This window comes from Phodopus roborovskii, unplaced genomic scaffold, assembly GCF_943737965.1.
Source record: "Phodopus roborovskii unplaced genomic scaffold, PHOROB, whole genome shotgun sequence".
Classification (NCBI taxonomy): domain Eukaryota; kingdom Metazoa; phylum Chordata; class Mammalia; order Rodentia; family Cricetidae; genus Phodopus; species Phodopus roborovskii.
The window spans coordinates 4945650-4962481 of NW_026126482.1; the positions used below are offsets into that span (position 1 = coordinate 4945650).

General features: G+C 42.5%; 1 protein-coding gene and 1 non-coding gene across 2 annotated transcripts in view; both read left to right on the plus strand.

The window, feature by feature from the left end:
• Positions 1-16088, plus strand: part of Kif27 (kinesin family member 27) — a 63769-nt gene extending 47681 nt beyond the window's left edge. The window contains exons 14-17 of the mRNA XM_051194179.1: positions 6213-6419; positions 10674-10872; positions 12623-12787; positions 15566-16088. Coding sequence (XP_051050136.1) covers positions 6213-6419; positions 10674-10872; positions 12623-12787; positions 15566-16026 — 1032 coding nt within the window. The 3' untranslated portion in view covers positions 16027-16088. The remainder of the gene's footprint in view (positions 1-6212; positions 6420-10673; positions 10873-12622; positions 12788-15565) is intronic.
• Trnak-cuu (transfer RNA lysine (anticodon CUU)) lies at positions 7481-7553 on the plus strand. Its single transcript has one exon. It is a non-coding gene; the product is annotated as a tRNA-Lys (tRNA).
• Positions 16089-16832: the final 744 nt, after the last annotated feature.

Genomic DNA, 16832 nt, shown 5'->3' on the forward strand with positions numbered 1-16832 from the left:
TAGGAGTTAATTCTTTCCATGGAAATTTCACTGAAAAGGGGCTGGTTTTTCAGAGGAAATTCTCCAACACTCAAACAAAATACAGATGCCAATAAAATAGCTTTTTAGTTACAGTTTCATTTCATAGGGCTAATAGCTGGTTTTCTTTTGTTTGTTTGTTTTGTTTTTGTTTGGTTTGGTTTGGTTTGGTTTGGTTTGGTTTTGTTTGGTTTTGGTTTTGGTTTGGTCTTTCAAGACAGGGTTTCTCTGTGTATCCTTGGCTGTCCTGGAACTTACAGACATCCTCTTGCCTCTGCCTCCCAGTGCTGGGATTAAAAACATGTGTCATCACTACCCGGCCTGTTTTTGATTTTTGTTTTTTAACATGTGAGAGATGATTCATTCATTGGCTTTCAAAGTGCCCCAGACTTAGTCTTTTCCGTGGAAAATGATCCCAAGGCCCTCTTTCACGTCAGTTTTTTTAACCTGAAATTTCTCTCCAAATATTTAGTTAGGGCCTGTCATTCCAAAGCATGGGCAAGGACTGGAAAATGGTGTGCTACAGGCCTTGTGTCTTGCTGAATCCTGTTTTAGGTTGGGCGAGATGTTAGAGGGCTCGTGAAGAAATGGCAGAAAGGGTGTCCTGTAAGTCTATTGTGAATCTGCTGTGGCGTGAACTGATGAAAGGAATCAGGACTACATTAGATGACTGTGTCGTCTGCTGAAGGGACATTTCACATACTGGTTACCCTATTTTATGACGACTTAAATTGTTTGGCTGTGCAGAGGCACCAGAACTGGACTTCTAGGTTGGAAGGGATAAACACCTAAAACACAGCAAGCTTAAACTAAGGGGTCTGTCTTCTCAGGACTGTTAGTAGGCCATAAAGAAGTAAACTGCTAAATTATGTATTCTAACTGGGAAGGTGGAACTATAAGGAAATGTAGTAAAGCTGAACTTACTACAGAATAACACTTTACACAACATAGTGCAGAGCTCCTGGGGAAAGCTGGGTCAAAGCTGCCAGGGCAGATAGCAATCAGGAGTTGGATTTTGAAAAAAGCATGGTAAGACATTACTAGGTAGAGCAGACAGAAGAGTGAGAAAACCATTTGCAGAGGGAGATGCCCATTATTAATGAACAGTGAAGCCACGGTAGCATGCACCCCCATTATTAATGAACAGTGAAGCCACGGTAGCATGCACCCCCATTATTAATGAACAGTGAAGCCACGGTAGCATGCACCTGTATCCTGACACTTGGGAGGCTGAGGTAGACAGATGGCTGCAGATTCAAGGCCAGTTCTAGGCCAACTACATGGTGAGGTGGAGTCCTGTGGCAGGTATCATCGGCAACACTCCCTAACAATACTGTCCCAGGAGGAACTCAGCTGTGTCCCATTCAGCCCTGTAAGCTTCTCTCTGGCTTTCTGTAGTGTGGTTTTGAAGTATATTTGGCTCTCACTGCTGTGTTTTAAAGCCGAGATTAATGTTCTCAGATAGGCCTGCCAGCAGCCAGCTAATGGAGGGAGACTCTAACGTGACCCAAGGCATGAATACTTATGGGATAACTTGCTATTTTGATATCTTTAAACTTGCTTAAAATTATTTTCATTTTACAGCAATTATTTTTCTGATTATATTGTTTATAAGAAGTGATAAACTTTAGATCATTTTAGTAGCAAATTGTCTAACAACTGAAAACTCCCATTTTTTGATGAAATCCAAAAATTAAAAATTATATATTTGAGTCTGGGCAGAGGTGGTGCATATCTTTAATCCCAGCACTCAGGAAGCAGAGGCAGGTGGATCTCTGTGAGTTCAAACTCAGCCTGGTCTACAGAGCTAGTTCCAGGACAGCCAGGGCTACGCAGAGAAACCAAAGGGGGTAAAAAAGAAGTTAAAAGTCTCTTAGTGCTGGAAAGATGGCCCAGTGGTTCAGAGCACTGGCTGCTCTTCCAGAGGTCCTGGGTTCAGTTCCCAGCACCACATGGTGGCTCCCAACTACTCGTCACTTCAGTTCCAGGGAACCTTGTGTCATCTTCCAGCCTCTGTGAGCACCTGCACACACACACATGCACACACACACGCATGCATTCACACACACGCACGCATTCTCACACACACGCATTCTCGCACACACACATTCTCATATACACGCATTCTAGCACACACGCGTATTCTTGCGTGCACGCGCGCGCGCGCGCGCGCACACACACACACACACACACACACACACAGAAATTAAAATGAAAATACAGTGTCTGACTCCACAAGGCTTGCAGTCTGGTTTTATCATCTTTGCCATCCGCTCCGCACAGTGTGTCTTAACCACTGTCCTTGGCAGCCACCCCAGTCCTGGCACCCTAATGTTCTCCACTACACTGAGGATGCTCCTCACCGGTGGGCTCTCCTGGCCTTTCTGTCCCTGCCACATGGCACCACGCTTCATCCACTCTGAGTCCTGAAGTCTTGCATTGTCCGTGCTTTCCAAACCTGTACTTAGTGGAGCTCTTACAAATTGCTAAGTTTGGCCGCCAATTGAGACACAGTATCTGCCGCTTGGACTAGAGCTTCTGTGTGCTGACCCTGAACAGATGCTTCCTGCTTCTTCCATGGGACATGCTTCACAGCTGATTCTCAGCCCTGTGTCTCACAGAGGCCCCATCCCAAGTCTGACCCTCATAGCCCAGGCCGTCGTCGTCTGCATTTCTCCTAGAATTCTTATCTTCCTTGCCCACGATGTGGCAATATGTTCTTATGAAGCTCTGAGCACCCGGCAGCTCTTTAGTCCACAGTTGAGGGTCTACATTCTTCCTGAAACTGAGTGCTCAGGTTCACCATGGCAACACCCCACTTCTCTGGTTGCTGGGATGAAGTAATCAGAGTGAAAGCAGCTCAGGGAAGGGAAAGGGTTCTGTCGGCCCACAGGTCACAGCCCACCACTGAAGGAAGCCCCAGCAGGAGTATGAGCAAGGACTTGAAACAAACCGTGGAGGACACTGCTTGTTGGAATGTTTGCTGGCTCGTGCTTAGCTTGCTTTTGAATACATTCCAGAACAGTCCGCTGGGCCTTCCTGTACCAGTCAGACAGCATGCAAGACAGTCCCACACAGATCACAGCTCTGTCCACAGGTCAGTCTTGAACCCTCCATTGAGACGCTAGTCTCCGGTGACTGGCTGAGTGAGGTTGACAGTTAAATCTGGCGGGGATACCTCTCTGCTGTGGACATGAGAACTAGACCTCCAACTGTGCTGTGTGCCTGTTCACCTGCTACGATCCTCTCTTACCAGTTTCTGCCGACTGCTTTCTACTCCCCAGTTCTGGCTTATTTTATTAACGTAATTCTTTCCATTTCTATCCACACGCTGCAGATGACACAGTCAACACTGTAGTTTGTTAATTCAGGGTTGTTCTCTAGTAAGTGGTACACAGGCATAAAATATGAAAACCTCTGTCTATTCTGTCTTTTAAATTTTAGTCCCGCCTTTCATGTTTAAACATCCATTTACCCAAAATGTACACAAAACACAGTACTTGCATGACAGCTTTTGTTAGTCTTTTGTTTACTTCTTTACCAAAGACCGCAGCTTTAGGCCCTTGTTCTCTAGGACTCACCAAGACCTGCTATCTCAGAATGTTTGCCAACAACCTCAGTTCAAATGAGAGTTTAAAAGCAATGGTAATGTGCAGTGACATTTTAACACAGCCACTTACCTCGAATTGGAGGACCCACAGCTATGTGCAGTGGTTCATTTTATTTTTAACTGTAACAGGGACAAATAAGAGACCCAGAGATTGATATTGGAGTTCACACTTGAAGCTGAATATCAAAAGAGCAAAGCAGCCAGCCACTAGCTCTCGCCTCTAGCTCGGGTCAAAAGGGTCGATCCACACAGGAGCTCTTCCCCAAGCCTCAGACTGCCGCCTCTCCTCAGTGTGGCTGGAGAACGGAGGCCTCTCTGAGGCCTTGATTCTGTCTTACATACTTCCCTAATGTTGGGATCAAAGGTGTGAGCTATGATTCTCTTTTAGACGGATTCAATCTTGTGTAGATCTGGGTGGTCTTGGACTCACAGAGATCCATCTACCTCTTAATTCTGAATCCTGGGATTAAAGGTGTGTGCCTGGCTTCTGGCTGCTGGGATTAGAGGTGTGTGCCTGGCTTCTATGGATTGTAGCTGATTTTGCTTTCTGAACCCTCAGGCAAGCTTTAATAAATCATAAATAATATATCAATACATTTAACTTTTCACTCTTAAAATTTCAATGTGTGGTTGCAATGTGTGTGTACAAATGTATACTTGCACATGTGTGCATGCAATGCATGTATGCCATAGCACATGTATGGAGGTCAGTGGACAACTGGGGAGTTGGCTCTTCTGTCATGTGGGTCCCAGAGAATAAACTTAGGTAGTAAGGCTTGGCAGCAAGAGATTTACCCACTGAGCTGTATTTGAAGTGGGTAACCCTCAGAGTCCTATAGTTAGGTACCAAACTTTCTTAGTAGCTCCTTAACTTATACCCAACATTATGGAAACTAAGATCACACTAAATAGTTCTCAGCAAATCTTTCATATTTATTTTTGATAAAATATAATCTGAATGGCAACTGAAAAGTAAGATGTTTTCTCTATAAGACAGTTCACTAGTATTTCTGGGTTCCTTTTATTCATTCATACACTTAAGTGCCTTTCAAAAGTATTTAAAGGTGCTTGTTTCCTCTTAAAAGTGTGATTGTTGGAGCTTACAAGATAGCTTCAGTGGCTAGAACTGAGTTCAGTTCCCAGCACCCACATTGGGCAACTCAGAGCTACCTGTAACTCCAGCTCCAAGACAGCCAGTACCCCTTTCTAGATTCTAGACAGCCAGGGCCCTTTTCTAGATTCTAGACAGCCAGGGCCCTTTTCTAGATTCTGAAGGGCACTGGCATTCACATGTACAGACAATATACATATATACACAATTAGAAAATCTTTCAAAATATGACTATTTTGTTTATTTTGGAACAATTACCATATAATCAAAGGATGGTTAGTTACCACACAGGGAAATGGCCATTGAATGCTTTCCCCAAATTGTTCTTCCAGAAGGTTTTATAAGATGGCTTTCTAAAGTAAGTATTGAACTTCCTACTAGATGAAGTCATTATCTATTCTTAAGGTGGAAAAAACAGAGGTCTAGGAGTCACTAACAACTCTTAGGAATGGTGGAAGAAATAATCAGCATATGAAAATGCTTTTTTAAGTTTTCATTAACTCACTAAACAAATGCTAGGTTTAAACTGTGTGATAAATGCTGTCCTCAGCAAGGATGAGAGTATGGGCAAAGCAGTCTTCCTGGGGAAACCTGCCCAGTGACCTCAACACAGACATAGGAGCAGAGAGACAGCCACACCCTTGTTGCCAAGGATCTGGGTTCCCACCTGCCCCACACTTCTCCCAGATAGCATGAATTTGGACAACTCAGAGAACTAGTTTGCCTTGGAGCACAAGCAGAATATTAACAGATGTTATATTGCCATCATTTAAATAAGGTTTCATAGGAATCGTTTTCTGAAGGGGTTAAAACAGGGTCTTGTTAGTGCAGCATTGTTGAACTGACGATTCTCCTGCCTTGGCCTTCCAAGTACTAGAAGTTTAGGCATTCTGTGGCTGTTTCATGTCATGGGAATCTCAGGATTCCTGGAACCCTGTCTACTTCCGTCACCTACGCTGCATTTTCCTCCAGAGACGCAGTTCTTTCTCATCACTGGTTCTGAGTGCAGCTGCCCCTTTCCTGTGTCCCTGCACTGGCCTGCTTTGCCTGTCTTTGGAAGGACAGCAGACCTGCTAGGTCTCACCAGTGGGGAGTCTCCATTTCCATGCACTGGAGGGAGATGTCAGTCTTGCAGTTTGTGAGCAGAGGCCATGTTGAAGTGTACCCTTTGGATTAGATAATCAGTGTTTGCTTCCAATCCTTGGAACACCATGGAACTCACTTAGCTTCTCCATCTTCCATTTTGTCATGTAATGTTTACAATGACAACTTGGTGAGTCTGCTTCATACACTGGCATGTTGTACATCCTTCAGCTTAGCCAGATCTCAAACACTGAACCCTTAACATTAGTGAGACTCTAAGGGACTAGTCCCTTAAACAGAGGCTCCACCACATGGTAAGATCTGAGGTAAGCATGAGACAGAGTTCAGGTTATAACTTTTTTTAAGACGAATGCTCTCTGTGGTTTCTAGGAAGAACATCTTCTTTTCCAACTTGAAGAAGGAATAGAAGCTTTGGAAGCTGCGATTGAATTCAAGAACGAAGCCATCCGGAGTCGCCAGAACTCACTCAGAGCATCATTCCAGAGTCTCTCTCAGAGTGAAGCAAATGTTTTGGGAAAACTAGTTTGCCTGAATCTTACTGAGATTAGAGCTATTCTTTTCAAATATTTCAATAAGGTATATTTCCAAGGAACAACACTTTAATTACAAGAAGGGTCAAGGCTGAAAGATTTGGTGGTCTAACCAAATTGAAGCACTGTTTTTCTTTATGGTACTGTTATCAGAAAGTTTTGTGAATTATCCAAATAAGCCTGACTTTATGAGGTGGTTAAAGCTGAAGGTTCCCTTGATAGGAGATCTTATTTTAGACAGTAATTTAATTTATACCCTCCCTTATTAGTTCTTGAGTCTAAATTTAAATGCTATTCATGAAAAGTCTAGGAGCAAATTTTCTTTCCCCATTGCTGTGGATAGACTCAGCTTGTGCATTTCTCATAGTAAGCTGCAAGACAGCGAGAACTACATAGTGAGTGAGACCCTGTTTCCAAAAAAAAAAAAAGTGAGTGAAAATAGTGAGCACAGGCTCTTGAGGTGTGTGTAAGGAAGGAGTCAGGGGTCAGTAGCAATTTCTGATGAGCCCAGATTTTGCTGGCACGTGGCCTATGCTGGGAGACAGAGTCGCTGATGGCACTCAGAGGGCTGTAGCCAAAGCCACTGTGTGGAGGTTGTCTGCACAGACACTGTCCACAGCAATCTGCTTCCTACAGCACAGCAGACCTCGACAGACACACACATGGCCTCAGTGAAACCTCTGTGTCAAAATATTCTTTAACTTAAAACAGGGTATCCATGTGGTTGAGAGAAACAGAGTTACAGGTTATAGCCAGGCATGGTAGCACATGTCTATACATTCCTAGCACTTAAGAGTCAAGTTCAAGGCCAGCAGGGCTATATAGTAAAAACCATGTCTCCAAAAGATAAAGCAAGCAAGCAAGAGAATCATAAAATCTGAACTACAGAGATCTTACCTAAGAAGTTTTAGAGGGGTAAATCAGTGCAATCTTGTATTGAAATTGAAAATGGTGGTCCCCCGCTCCCGGGAGATCACCATATTGATGCCAAACTTAATGTGGACACCAATCAGCATAGCACACTATAGCCCAGAACTCCTGTACTCAAGCGATCCTTCTGATGTCTCAGCCTCCCGAGTAGCTGGAACTACAGGCATGCACCACTGCGCCCAGCTAGCTCAGTTGGTAGAGCATGAAACTCTTAATCTCAGGGTCGTGGGTTTAAGCCCCACGTTGGGTGCCATATGTTACGAGTAGTTTTTCCCCTGCTGGTCTGTCTGGTCCCACCACCACGCCAGCCCCAATAACACACAGAGACGCTGTATTAGATATAATGCTGTTGGCCAGGTACTAGTTTCTTATTGGCTAGCTCTGCCTTAAGTATTAACCCATTTCTATTAATCTAAGTATTTCCACGTGGTCTCATCTTACCAGAGAGTGGGGCCGGCATCTGCTCTCTCCAGTCTCCCCATGCTGACTCCTCCCTACTACTTCCTCGAATCTTCCTCATCTCCTAGTCCCGCCTATCTTGCTTTCCTATCGGCCAACAGTGCTTTATTCATTAACCAGTATGAGAAACATTTACAGAATGACATCTCCCATCATCTCCTCTTTTCTGTCTAAATAAAAAGAAGGGGTTTAACCTTAACATAGCAAAATATATCACACAACAGTTATCAAATAAGAATCACAGTTAACAATATTTAGTCCATTAACATTTAGTAAGATTTAAGAAAATATTCCATCATCTATTCTATCTTTGTGAGTATAAAGTCCTAAATGTAACTTATCTTTAAGTCTAACTAAGGAAAACTATAACCATAACTATCTGTCTTCAACTCCATCAAAGACCACAGAAGGATAGTATATAAACTCTAGAAATGACAGACATCTTGCCTTTTCAGTCACCTGAAGTTCTTCTGTAATCTTCCATCTTCAGCCTATAGGCCATAGTGTGTTTGGCAGACTCTTCAGCAAAGCAGGAAACTTTAAACTGTATTCTTGTATTGGCAGTTTGTCAGTCAATTTTCTCTGTGTCCTGCAGAATGTCTGGCAGACTCTCCCATGAAGCAGGAACCCTGTAGCAATATCCATCTTGAATCAGCAGTCACTTTCCTGTGGGTCCCACCTTTAATCCTAGTACTTGGAAGACAGAGGCAAGCAGATCTCTGTGATTGCAAAGTAAACCTGGTATGCAGAGTGAATTCCAGGCCAGATAAAAGTTACACAGAGAAACCCTGTCTCAAAAAATGAAAAAATAAAAAGTAAAAGAAACAGAGTAATAAAAAAGCCACATAAAGATGGAGAGAATCTGGATACTGTACGGTTTTATATATATATTGTCTTTGTATCGTTTGACTGCTGAGGAAATAACTGTTAAAACAAATGCTGCTGGATCAATCCAATTTATATATTTTAAAAATGCTTTGACTTCAAAATTTAAGTCTTAAGAGCAGATTACTGGGGAAAAGGATTTCTAATTTTGTTTCCACAGAAAATGAAAAGCTGTGGATTCCTTCCAGATTATTGTGGTTTGATCAAGCAAGACCCCCTGAAACAGCATCCCAGGTGATCCAACGTTCAAAACAGTTGGGACAAGGCATCTTCTTAGAATCCCCATGACAGCGCCCCCTACCAGCAGGAAGTAGTTTGGAAAGAACGACACCCAAATTCCCAAATATTGTTTATAAATGTTTGTTTTTACTTAAGTGGGCTTGGTTATAAATTGTTAATGACCACAACCAAATCTTTTTAAAGGTAAGAAGGGGATTATGGTATAGATATGAATACTTTGTTTTGGAATGGATTTTCATTTATTGATACAAATTTAATGTCAATTTTGTGATATGTATATTTCTCCTCTTATTTAGATATTGTGTTTTTATAGCTCACTTAGAAACGTAATGTATAATTTAGTACAGATAGTTACCTATAATAGTCAAAACTTAAGTTAGGTTTTACCTATAATAGTCAAAACTTATAGTTAGGTGAGTTAGGTTTTCTAGATATACAGAGATGTATTTGAGATAAATAGGCATTCTTCAAACCTTTCAAAGACCTACAGAATATGGCATTTAAGATGGTTTAGGGTTTTTCTTAACAGTGAGACTTAACTGCTCCTGGCAACACCTCCTGCATCAGAAAGAAGGATGGACATTGAAGAAACTCATTATGGAGTTTACTTCCAATATGGCAAGACTAGCCATTTGGACAAGATACTGCTCTTGTCTGGACTGTTTGCCTTCATGATGTATAAACTGGATATGCAGGACCCACAGGAAAGTGACTGCTGATTCAAGATGGACATTGCTACAGAGTTCCTGCTTCATGGGAGAGTCTGCCAGACATTCTGCAGGACACAGAGAAAATTGACTGACAAACTGCCAATACAAGAAGACAGTTTAAAGTTTCCTGCTTTGCTGAAGAGTCTGCCAAACACACTATGGCCTATAGGCTGAAGATGGAAGATTACAGAAGAACTTCAGGTGACTGAAAAGGCAAGATGTCTGTCATTTCTAGAGTTTATATACTATCCTTCTGTGGTCTTTGATGGAGTTGAAGACAGATAGTTATGGTTATAGTTTTCCTTAGTTAGACTTAAAGATAAGTTACATTTAGGACTTTATACTCACAAAGATAGAATAGATGATGGAATATTTTCTTAAATCTTACTAAATGTTAATGGACTAAATATTGTTAACTGTGATTCTTATTTGATAACTGTTGTGTGATATATTTTGCTATGTTAAGGTTAAAACCTTTCTTTTTATTTAGACAGAAAAGAGGAGATGATGGGAGATGTCATTCTGTAAGTATGTTTCTCATACTGGTTAATGAATAAAGCACTGTTGGCCGATAGGAAAGCAAGATAGGCGGGACTAGGAGATGAGGAGGATTCGAGGAAGTAGTAAGGAGGAGTCAGCATGTAGAGACTGGAGAGAGCAGATGCCAGCCCCACTCTCTGGTAAGATGAGACCACATGGAAATACTTAGATTAATAGAAATGGGTTAATACTTAGGCAGAGCTAGCCGATAAGAAACAAGTACCTGGCCAACAGCATTATATCTAATACAGCGTCTCTGTGTTATTGGGGCTGGAGTGGTGGTGGGTGGGACCAGACGGGGAAAAACTGCTCATAACATGAAAATATTACCAATTCAGAACTCCATCAAATTCAAAAGGTTAGGGTACCTTTTACATTTATGTCTTAAAGCATGCGCCTAGGCATCCAACACCTTTTAAGGCGCTGAAGATGCTGCCGAGGTTAAGTAGCTTCATCCTCATATACAAGAAAACTGGACTGGTCTGTTATGTTAGGCTATGTAAAGTATACTTAAAAGTCAAAAATGTTTTTGACAGGTGATTAATTTGCGAGAAGCTGAACGTAAACAACAGTTGCAGAATAAAGAGATGAAGATGAAGGTTCTGGAACGGGATAACATGGTCCATGAGTTAGAGTCTGCATTGGAGCATCTGAGACTACAGTGTGACCGGAGACTAACCCTCCAGCAAAAGGAGCATGAACAGAAGATGCAGCTGTTGTTACATCATTTCAAAGGTGACCCCTGGCCCTGGGTGTCAGCTGGGGCAGGGATGTGCTGAGGAAGGAAGCCAGTCCAGAATGTGCTCTCCTGGGGGTGTGCATGCTTACTCCTTACGTGTGGCTACCTTACATTTGTGTAACCTTGGGGTCAGATGGCGTACACTTGAGGCTGTCCCTCTCCGCTCTCCAGCACTCAGGAATTCCTGTCACCCTGTTGGTTTGCTGTTGGTCTGGCTTTATGTGGAAATATAAGACAACTTCTGGCTGTCCCATGTACACATGAAGTGACAGGTCCTGTTGTAATTCCTGGTTATAGTTCTTGTTACATTTTTAGTTGATAATAAAATTTTATGCATTGAGGTTATATCACAGGTCAAATTTGATGGGCACATAATATAATAATATTATTAGTGACTGGCAGCAGTTCACCAATAGATTGTGGTGTGGAAAGAGAGCTGCCATGGCGGATGGCCTCCCATTACCTGCATACGTGGCTGCTATCCGAACAGACGCTGTGGCAACACAGTCCTTGCTAGCTGAGCCTGCTGCAGCCGCAGTTCAGGCTGCTTAGCCCTGGTGTTCACCAATACAGAGCTGCAATGGGGTGGAGGGGCTTGAAAGAAGCAGAAAATTGGAAAACATGAATTTAGGTCTCGAGGAAACAACAGTAAATTAGTTTTACAATGTTAACTAGCAACCACTTTGCCTAAGGAATAGGATTTTCCTCGACAGGGTCTCTTTGTATAGCTGCAATTGAATAGGCATTTTGTGTGCTTTGTTGAGGTGACTAGGGTTACACAGCTAGTTCATAGCTCGTGGGTACGAAGCACCCCTTATTCTCATGATACTGTGTCTCAAAAAACAAAGAAAAATCAACTTGTTTCTATAGCTACACATGCGGATTATACACGGTAGCCATCATTAAAAGTATTAACAATTTGAGAATTTTCTAACTTCAGCTGTGTCCTATGGGAAACAAAGCTGATGAGCTGTGGCTTTTGGTTGGTTGGCCTTTTTGGTGTTGGTGCTGAAGACCAGGGCCTGAGGCCTTGCATGCAAGTCGTGCATTCTCCTATTGGAATGTTGCTGATTTTAAGTAATTTTTAAAGCTAGGTGATGGTTGAGTAAGATACAAGAATAGCAGAAGAAGACTGAAAACCAATCCAGCTATTTTTATGTGTGCTGTATGAAGGGGGGCATAGGTTAGAACAATGGTACATGTTCACAGATATTAACTAGAAGTCTCCGGTACCTGGGACAGCCACCCAAAGCTCCCCGCCCCCCATTCTATAGTTTTCCTTGTTATTTGCTCTTCTAGGCTCATTTTTAATAGCTTTTCTTTTCTTTCTTTCATTGTACATTTCTTGGGCCTATAAACCCAGGCATATAACTTACCATATATCCACAGTCCCTAATGCAAGCTTGAAGTAATATATCACGTAGATGGCTGGTAGAGTTGTTTGTAAGAGGAGATACCCATTCCGGTTGTTCTTGATAAGCCTTCTCAGTAGCAGTGGCAAAAATGTTGAGTAGTGAACAGGCAGTGGCTGGTCCAGTAGGTAGAGAGGGAAATGAAGGGACTGACCCTCTGGAAAAAGTTTTATAGCCAAAAGAATCCGTACGGTGTTTGAACAAACCCCTTCAGGTAACAGACACTCGTAATGTACTTTTCTCCGACCTGTACAGTGAGTCTGAAGCTATGTTAAACTGTAATTTTGAATAATTTATTTAAAGCTAAGGTTAAATGTAAATTTTTGCTTTGTAGAGCAAGATGGAGAAGGCATTATAGAAACCTTAAAAAAATATGAAGATAAAATTCAGCAGCTGGAAAAAGATCTTTACTTCTATAAGAAAACCAGCAGAGATCTTAAGAAGAAACTGAGAGGAACTGCCCTAGGAGCATCGCCATGGCAACTGTCACTAGCAGATCGTAAGGCTTTGAGTGTTACTTGCCATCTTAACCTGCTCCCTTCCCAGACATCTGCCTAGTGCAGCCCTGGCTGTCCTGGAACTCACAGAGATCGCCTGCCTCTGCCTCCTGAGCGCTGGGATTGAAGAGTTGCACCCCCAGTGATATTTTTTTCCCTTATGGTCAAGGTTTTAATCATTATGAAAAATACTAAAATCAAATTTGAAAATGAAAATATAATATGCCCAAAGTATTGTTTTAAAAGAATATTTGAAGTCCAAATAAAGGTTGTTTCAAGTGCTATCTTGTGATAGTATAAATGTTGGGCTTAATTCTTCCTTGTGCAGTAAATTAATGAGTTGAACCTCTCCCCTTTTGTACTGGGAGTGTCGCACCTCACATGTGCTCAGCAAGTATATACTCTTGAGGATTAGCCTCAGCTCAGACTTGTGAATGTGCCCTGGAATTTATCAATATGAACGTAGCTACAAAACTGTTCATTTCACCTCAATACTAGTCATGGTTGTGGCTACAGCCTTGTTAACGCCTTCTTATTAACCAGGGAAGGAGTGTACTTGACCCTCAAACGTTAAAAAAACATGAATTTAAATACATAAGCTATGTTAAAGTAGTACATAAATTGTAGGGATGATTATTTTTATTAATTGCCTGCTATGTGGCATTGGCTTTTGCTGTTCCTGACGCTTAGCCCTTAGGGCCATGCTATCATGTAACTGTTACTTTCCTATATTATAACAAAGTAAGCCGGACAGTGATGGTGCATGCCTTTAATCCCAGCACTCAGGAGGCAGAGGCAAGAGGATCTCTGTGAGTTCAAGGCCAGCCTGGTCTACAAGAGCTAGCTAGCTCCAGGTCAGGTTCCAAAGCTACACAGAAAAACCTTGTCTCAAAAACAAACAAACAAACAAAAAAGTGAGCTTTCTGGTTACCATAAGCAACTGTACAAAGGAGGTGCAGGGTTAAGAAACCTGGCTGCTCGTGCTGTGGACCTAGGGTTCACACAGCAGCCCACGGCCACCTGGAACTCTGGCCTCACACAGACATACATGCAAACATATGTTAATAAAAAAAATTTTAAACAAGATTTTAAAGAATTTTCCAAAAGAGAATAATATAGATGAAAGTAAAAGCATGTCTCCCTAAGGTCAGTCCTAAGACATTTTAAAGACAGACCAAACTCAAAGGTATTTTCTTGTATAATAATTAAATGTACATATGTAAAATTAGCTCTTTCACAACAGAACAGTTACCATGTTCTACAAAAGCCAAAAGCTCCTGGAAGGTAATATATTGTTTTTTTTTTTTTTTAATAAGACCTCAAAATAGGGGGGCAATCAACATTTCTGAAATAAGGACCCCAAATTTCAAAGTTAGGAAGTTTGTAAAAGAAGCACTTTAGCTGATTTTTTTAAACAATAATTTGTGACTAAAGATGATATTAGACAACCGTGTTCTAGTTTATAACCCAGGGTTTAAAACAACTGATTTTGCAAAGCTTTGAGCTTCTTCTCTGGCACTACGGAAACATTGCAGAATTTATTGTCTGCCCTTTCAACCCCTCCAGACCAGCAAACAGATCTTCACATGGAATCGGGACACTAAGTCCACCCTGAGTGGTGGCTCCTAAAGTTCTGTGCGACCATTCTAATCACCTGGGCGCTTTAACAGTGGTGCCCCGCAGCGTCTGGTGAATGGAGCCAGCTCTCTTAGCAATCAGACAGACTCACAGCCAAAGCTGGGACAATCCCACGTGGCCTCCCCCATGATCATTTATTGTGTGTGCACGCGTGTGTGTGAGCGTGTGGGTCCAAGCTTGCAGCAGCAGCCAGTCAGCTCTCTCCTCCAGTAATGCAGGTCACTCTAAAGCAAGCTGCAGGTTGAGGGAGAAGCCAGATAAAGCCTGTGGGGGCTCGAGTGCCTCCAGGGCACAACCTGTGTTTAAGCTTGACTTGGCAGGACTCAAAAGTGTACTAACCCCTTGACAACACATGTTAACGTTAGCGGTGTTATCACTGCTGACTATATGGACTCCCATAGGTTTTAATATTAGATCTGTTACAACTGAAGGCTTCTGAGGTCTCAACTCTCCATTCACTAAAGGGCTGTACTCATGAAGGTGTATGTCCTGACTTCCACTCTTAACACTGGAAGCTGATGCATGTCAGACTGAAGAAAGGGGCAGAACCAGCTGGAATTAACCAGTACCAGGCCAAGCGGAAGACAGATGTGACAGGTGTCAGAGGTGGAGAGATGGCTCACGGGTCGTGCAGAGGACCCAAAGTTCAGTTCCCAGCTCGGTCATTCACCACTGCTTGTAAGTGCAGCTTCAGGGAATCTGACATTGTTGCCCCGGTGATACCCAGACAGACATGCAGGCAAAACTCTCATGCGTGAAAACGACTGACTTAACCGTTAAAAGCACCGCCTGCTCTTCCAGAGAGCCCAGGTGTGGTTCCCAGTAACCACGTGGTGGCTCACGGTCGTTTCTAACTCTTCTGTTCTCCACAGGCATCATACATACACGTTAGGTATACTCTAGAGAGTACCAAAATCATGACATGATTTTCAACGTTAGTGAGTTTAAAAAAAAAAAATCTATTACTCACATTTTAACATGTTTATAAGTAAGTCTAGATAGATTCTATTTGAAATCATTAAGCAAAAGTCTGAAAGCATTGTGTGTGTTCAGTTATATGATGTAGCTTGTTAGGATGTTGTAGTAAAAGTACCTGGCTCTGAGATGTTTGCTTTGCTTTGTTCTGTGTGGATCCTCCTTAGCTCGTGATGCTGGAGATGGCGTCTTGAACCCAGAAGAGGCGACGGGGCTTTGTGAAGAACCGAAGTGGGCATCTAGAACTGAAAATGCAAAGTTGAATGGAAGAGAAAAAGAAGTGGAGGATTCTTCAAACAGCTTAAAGACCGCAGCGCTGCCCCAGATTCTGGAAGGCAGCCCAGACTCACGTCCACTCCGGGGCTCATTAGCACCCTCCAGTGGCCAACTGTTGAGCAATGCCGATAAACCAGAGGATCATCCCTTCATACAATCTCAGAGTCCACCACCGTCCCCATTTCAGCCTGGGAAAAATACGGGGCAGCTTCAGGGTATCAAGCCTGTCAAACTGTGTCGCAGAGAATTACGCCAGATCTCTGCCTTGGAGCTGTCATTACGACGCTCCAGCCTCAGCCCAGGGGTCCGGTCGGTGACTGCTGATTCTCTTGAAGTACCTGAGGAAATCTAGTGACTTCAAAGCATAGGCATTGGACAATAAAACTTTTAATTTAGCAAATATGTAAAAAGATCGCTTTTTCTAACCAGCGTCTTCCCAGGGTACAGGAAAGGGGGGATGGTGGTACTTTTGTGTACTATAGTGTATTTTAGGGTTTATTATATAAATACATGTTTGAATGCTTGGTACACTGAACTATTTCTACTTATGTAAGTGTACTTAAGTTATTTTCTAGGCATATTTGCTTTACTTTTTAAAAGTACACCTGGAGAACAAACCAAAGACAAAAACACTCTCAAATGTATATTATTCTGTATAATATGAAGGCACGCCGTAGAAGTACATTATAGCCCTATGGATTGGAATGTTAAAGCATACCCATGTGCTGTTTTTAAGATAAACCCCCGTTATGCCAGAGTGGCCTACCCACTGTGTTTGTTCGCCAGGGTTAAGCCTGTGGGCCACGGGTGCATGGCCGTTGTTAGGACCCTCAGAGGGTTAAGTCTTAGCATGGTACCTCAGTTTCCATACTTATTTTATATTTGATAACATAACAGAATGCAGATTTTCATCGTTATCCTGCCTTACACATTTCACATTCCCTCTCATATGAAGTCAGAATTGTGAGAAATGGCTGCCGCTTCCTGAACGGGACAGGGAATGACCACAGAGTAATATGAAACATCCCAGCATTCTAAGGAAGATGCCACTCATGAGCGGTGTGGCCTCGTGAGCACATGCATCCATCGAGAGGCTGAAAGCTGAGACATGACAGCCGTGGTGTCCAGCTCAGCAGGCTTGATGGCACTGGGGTGCAA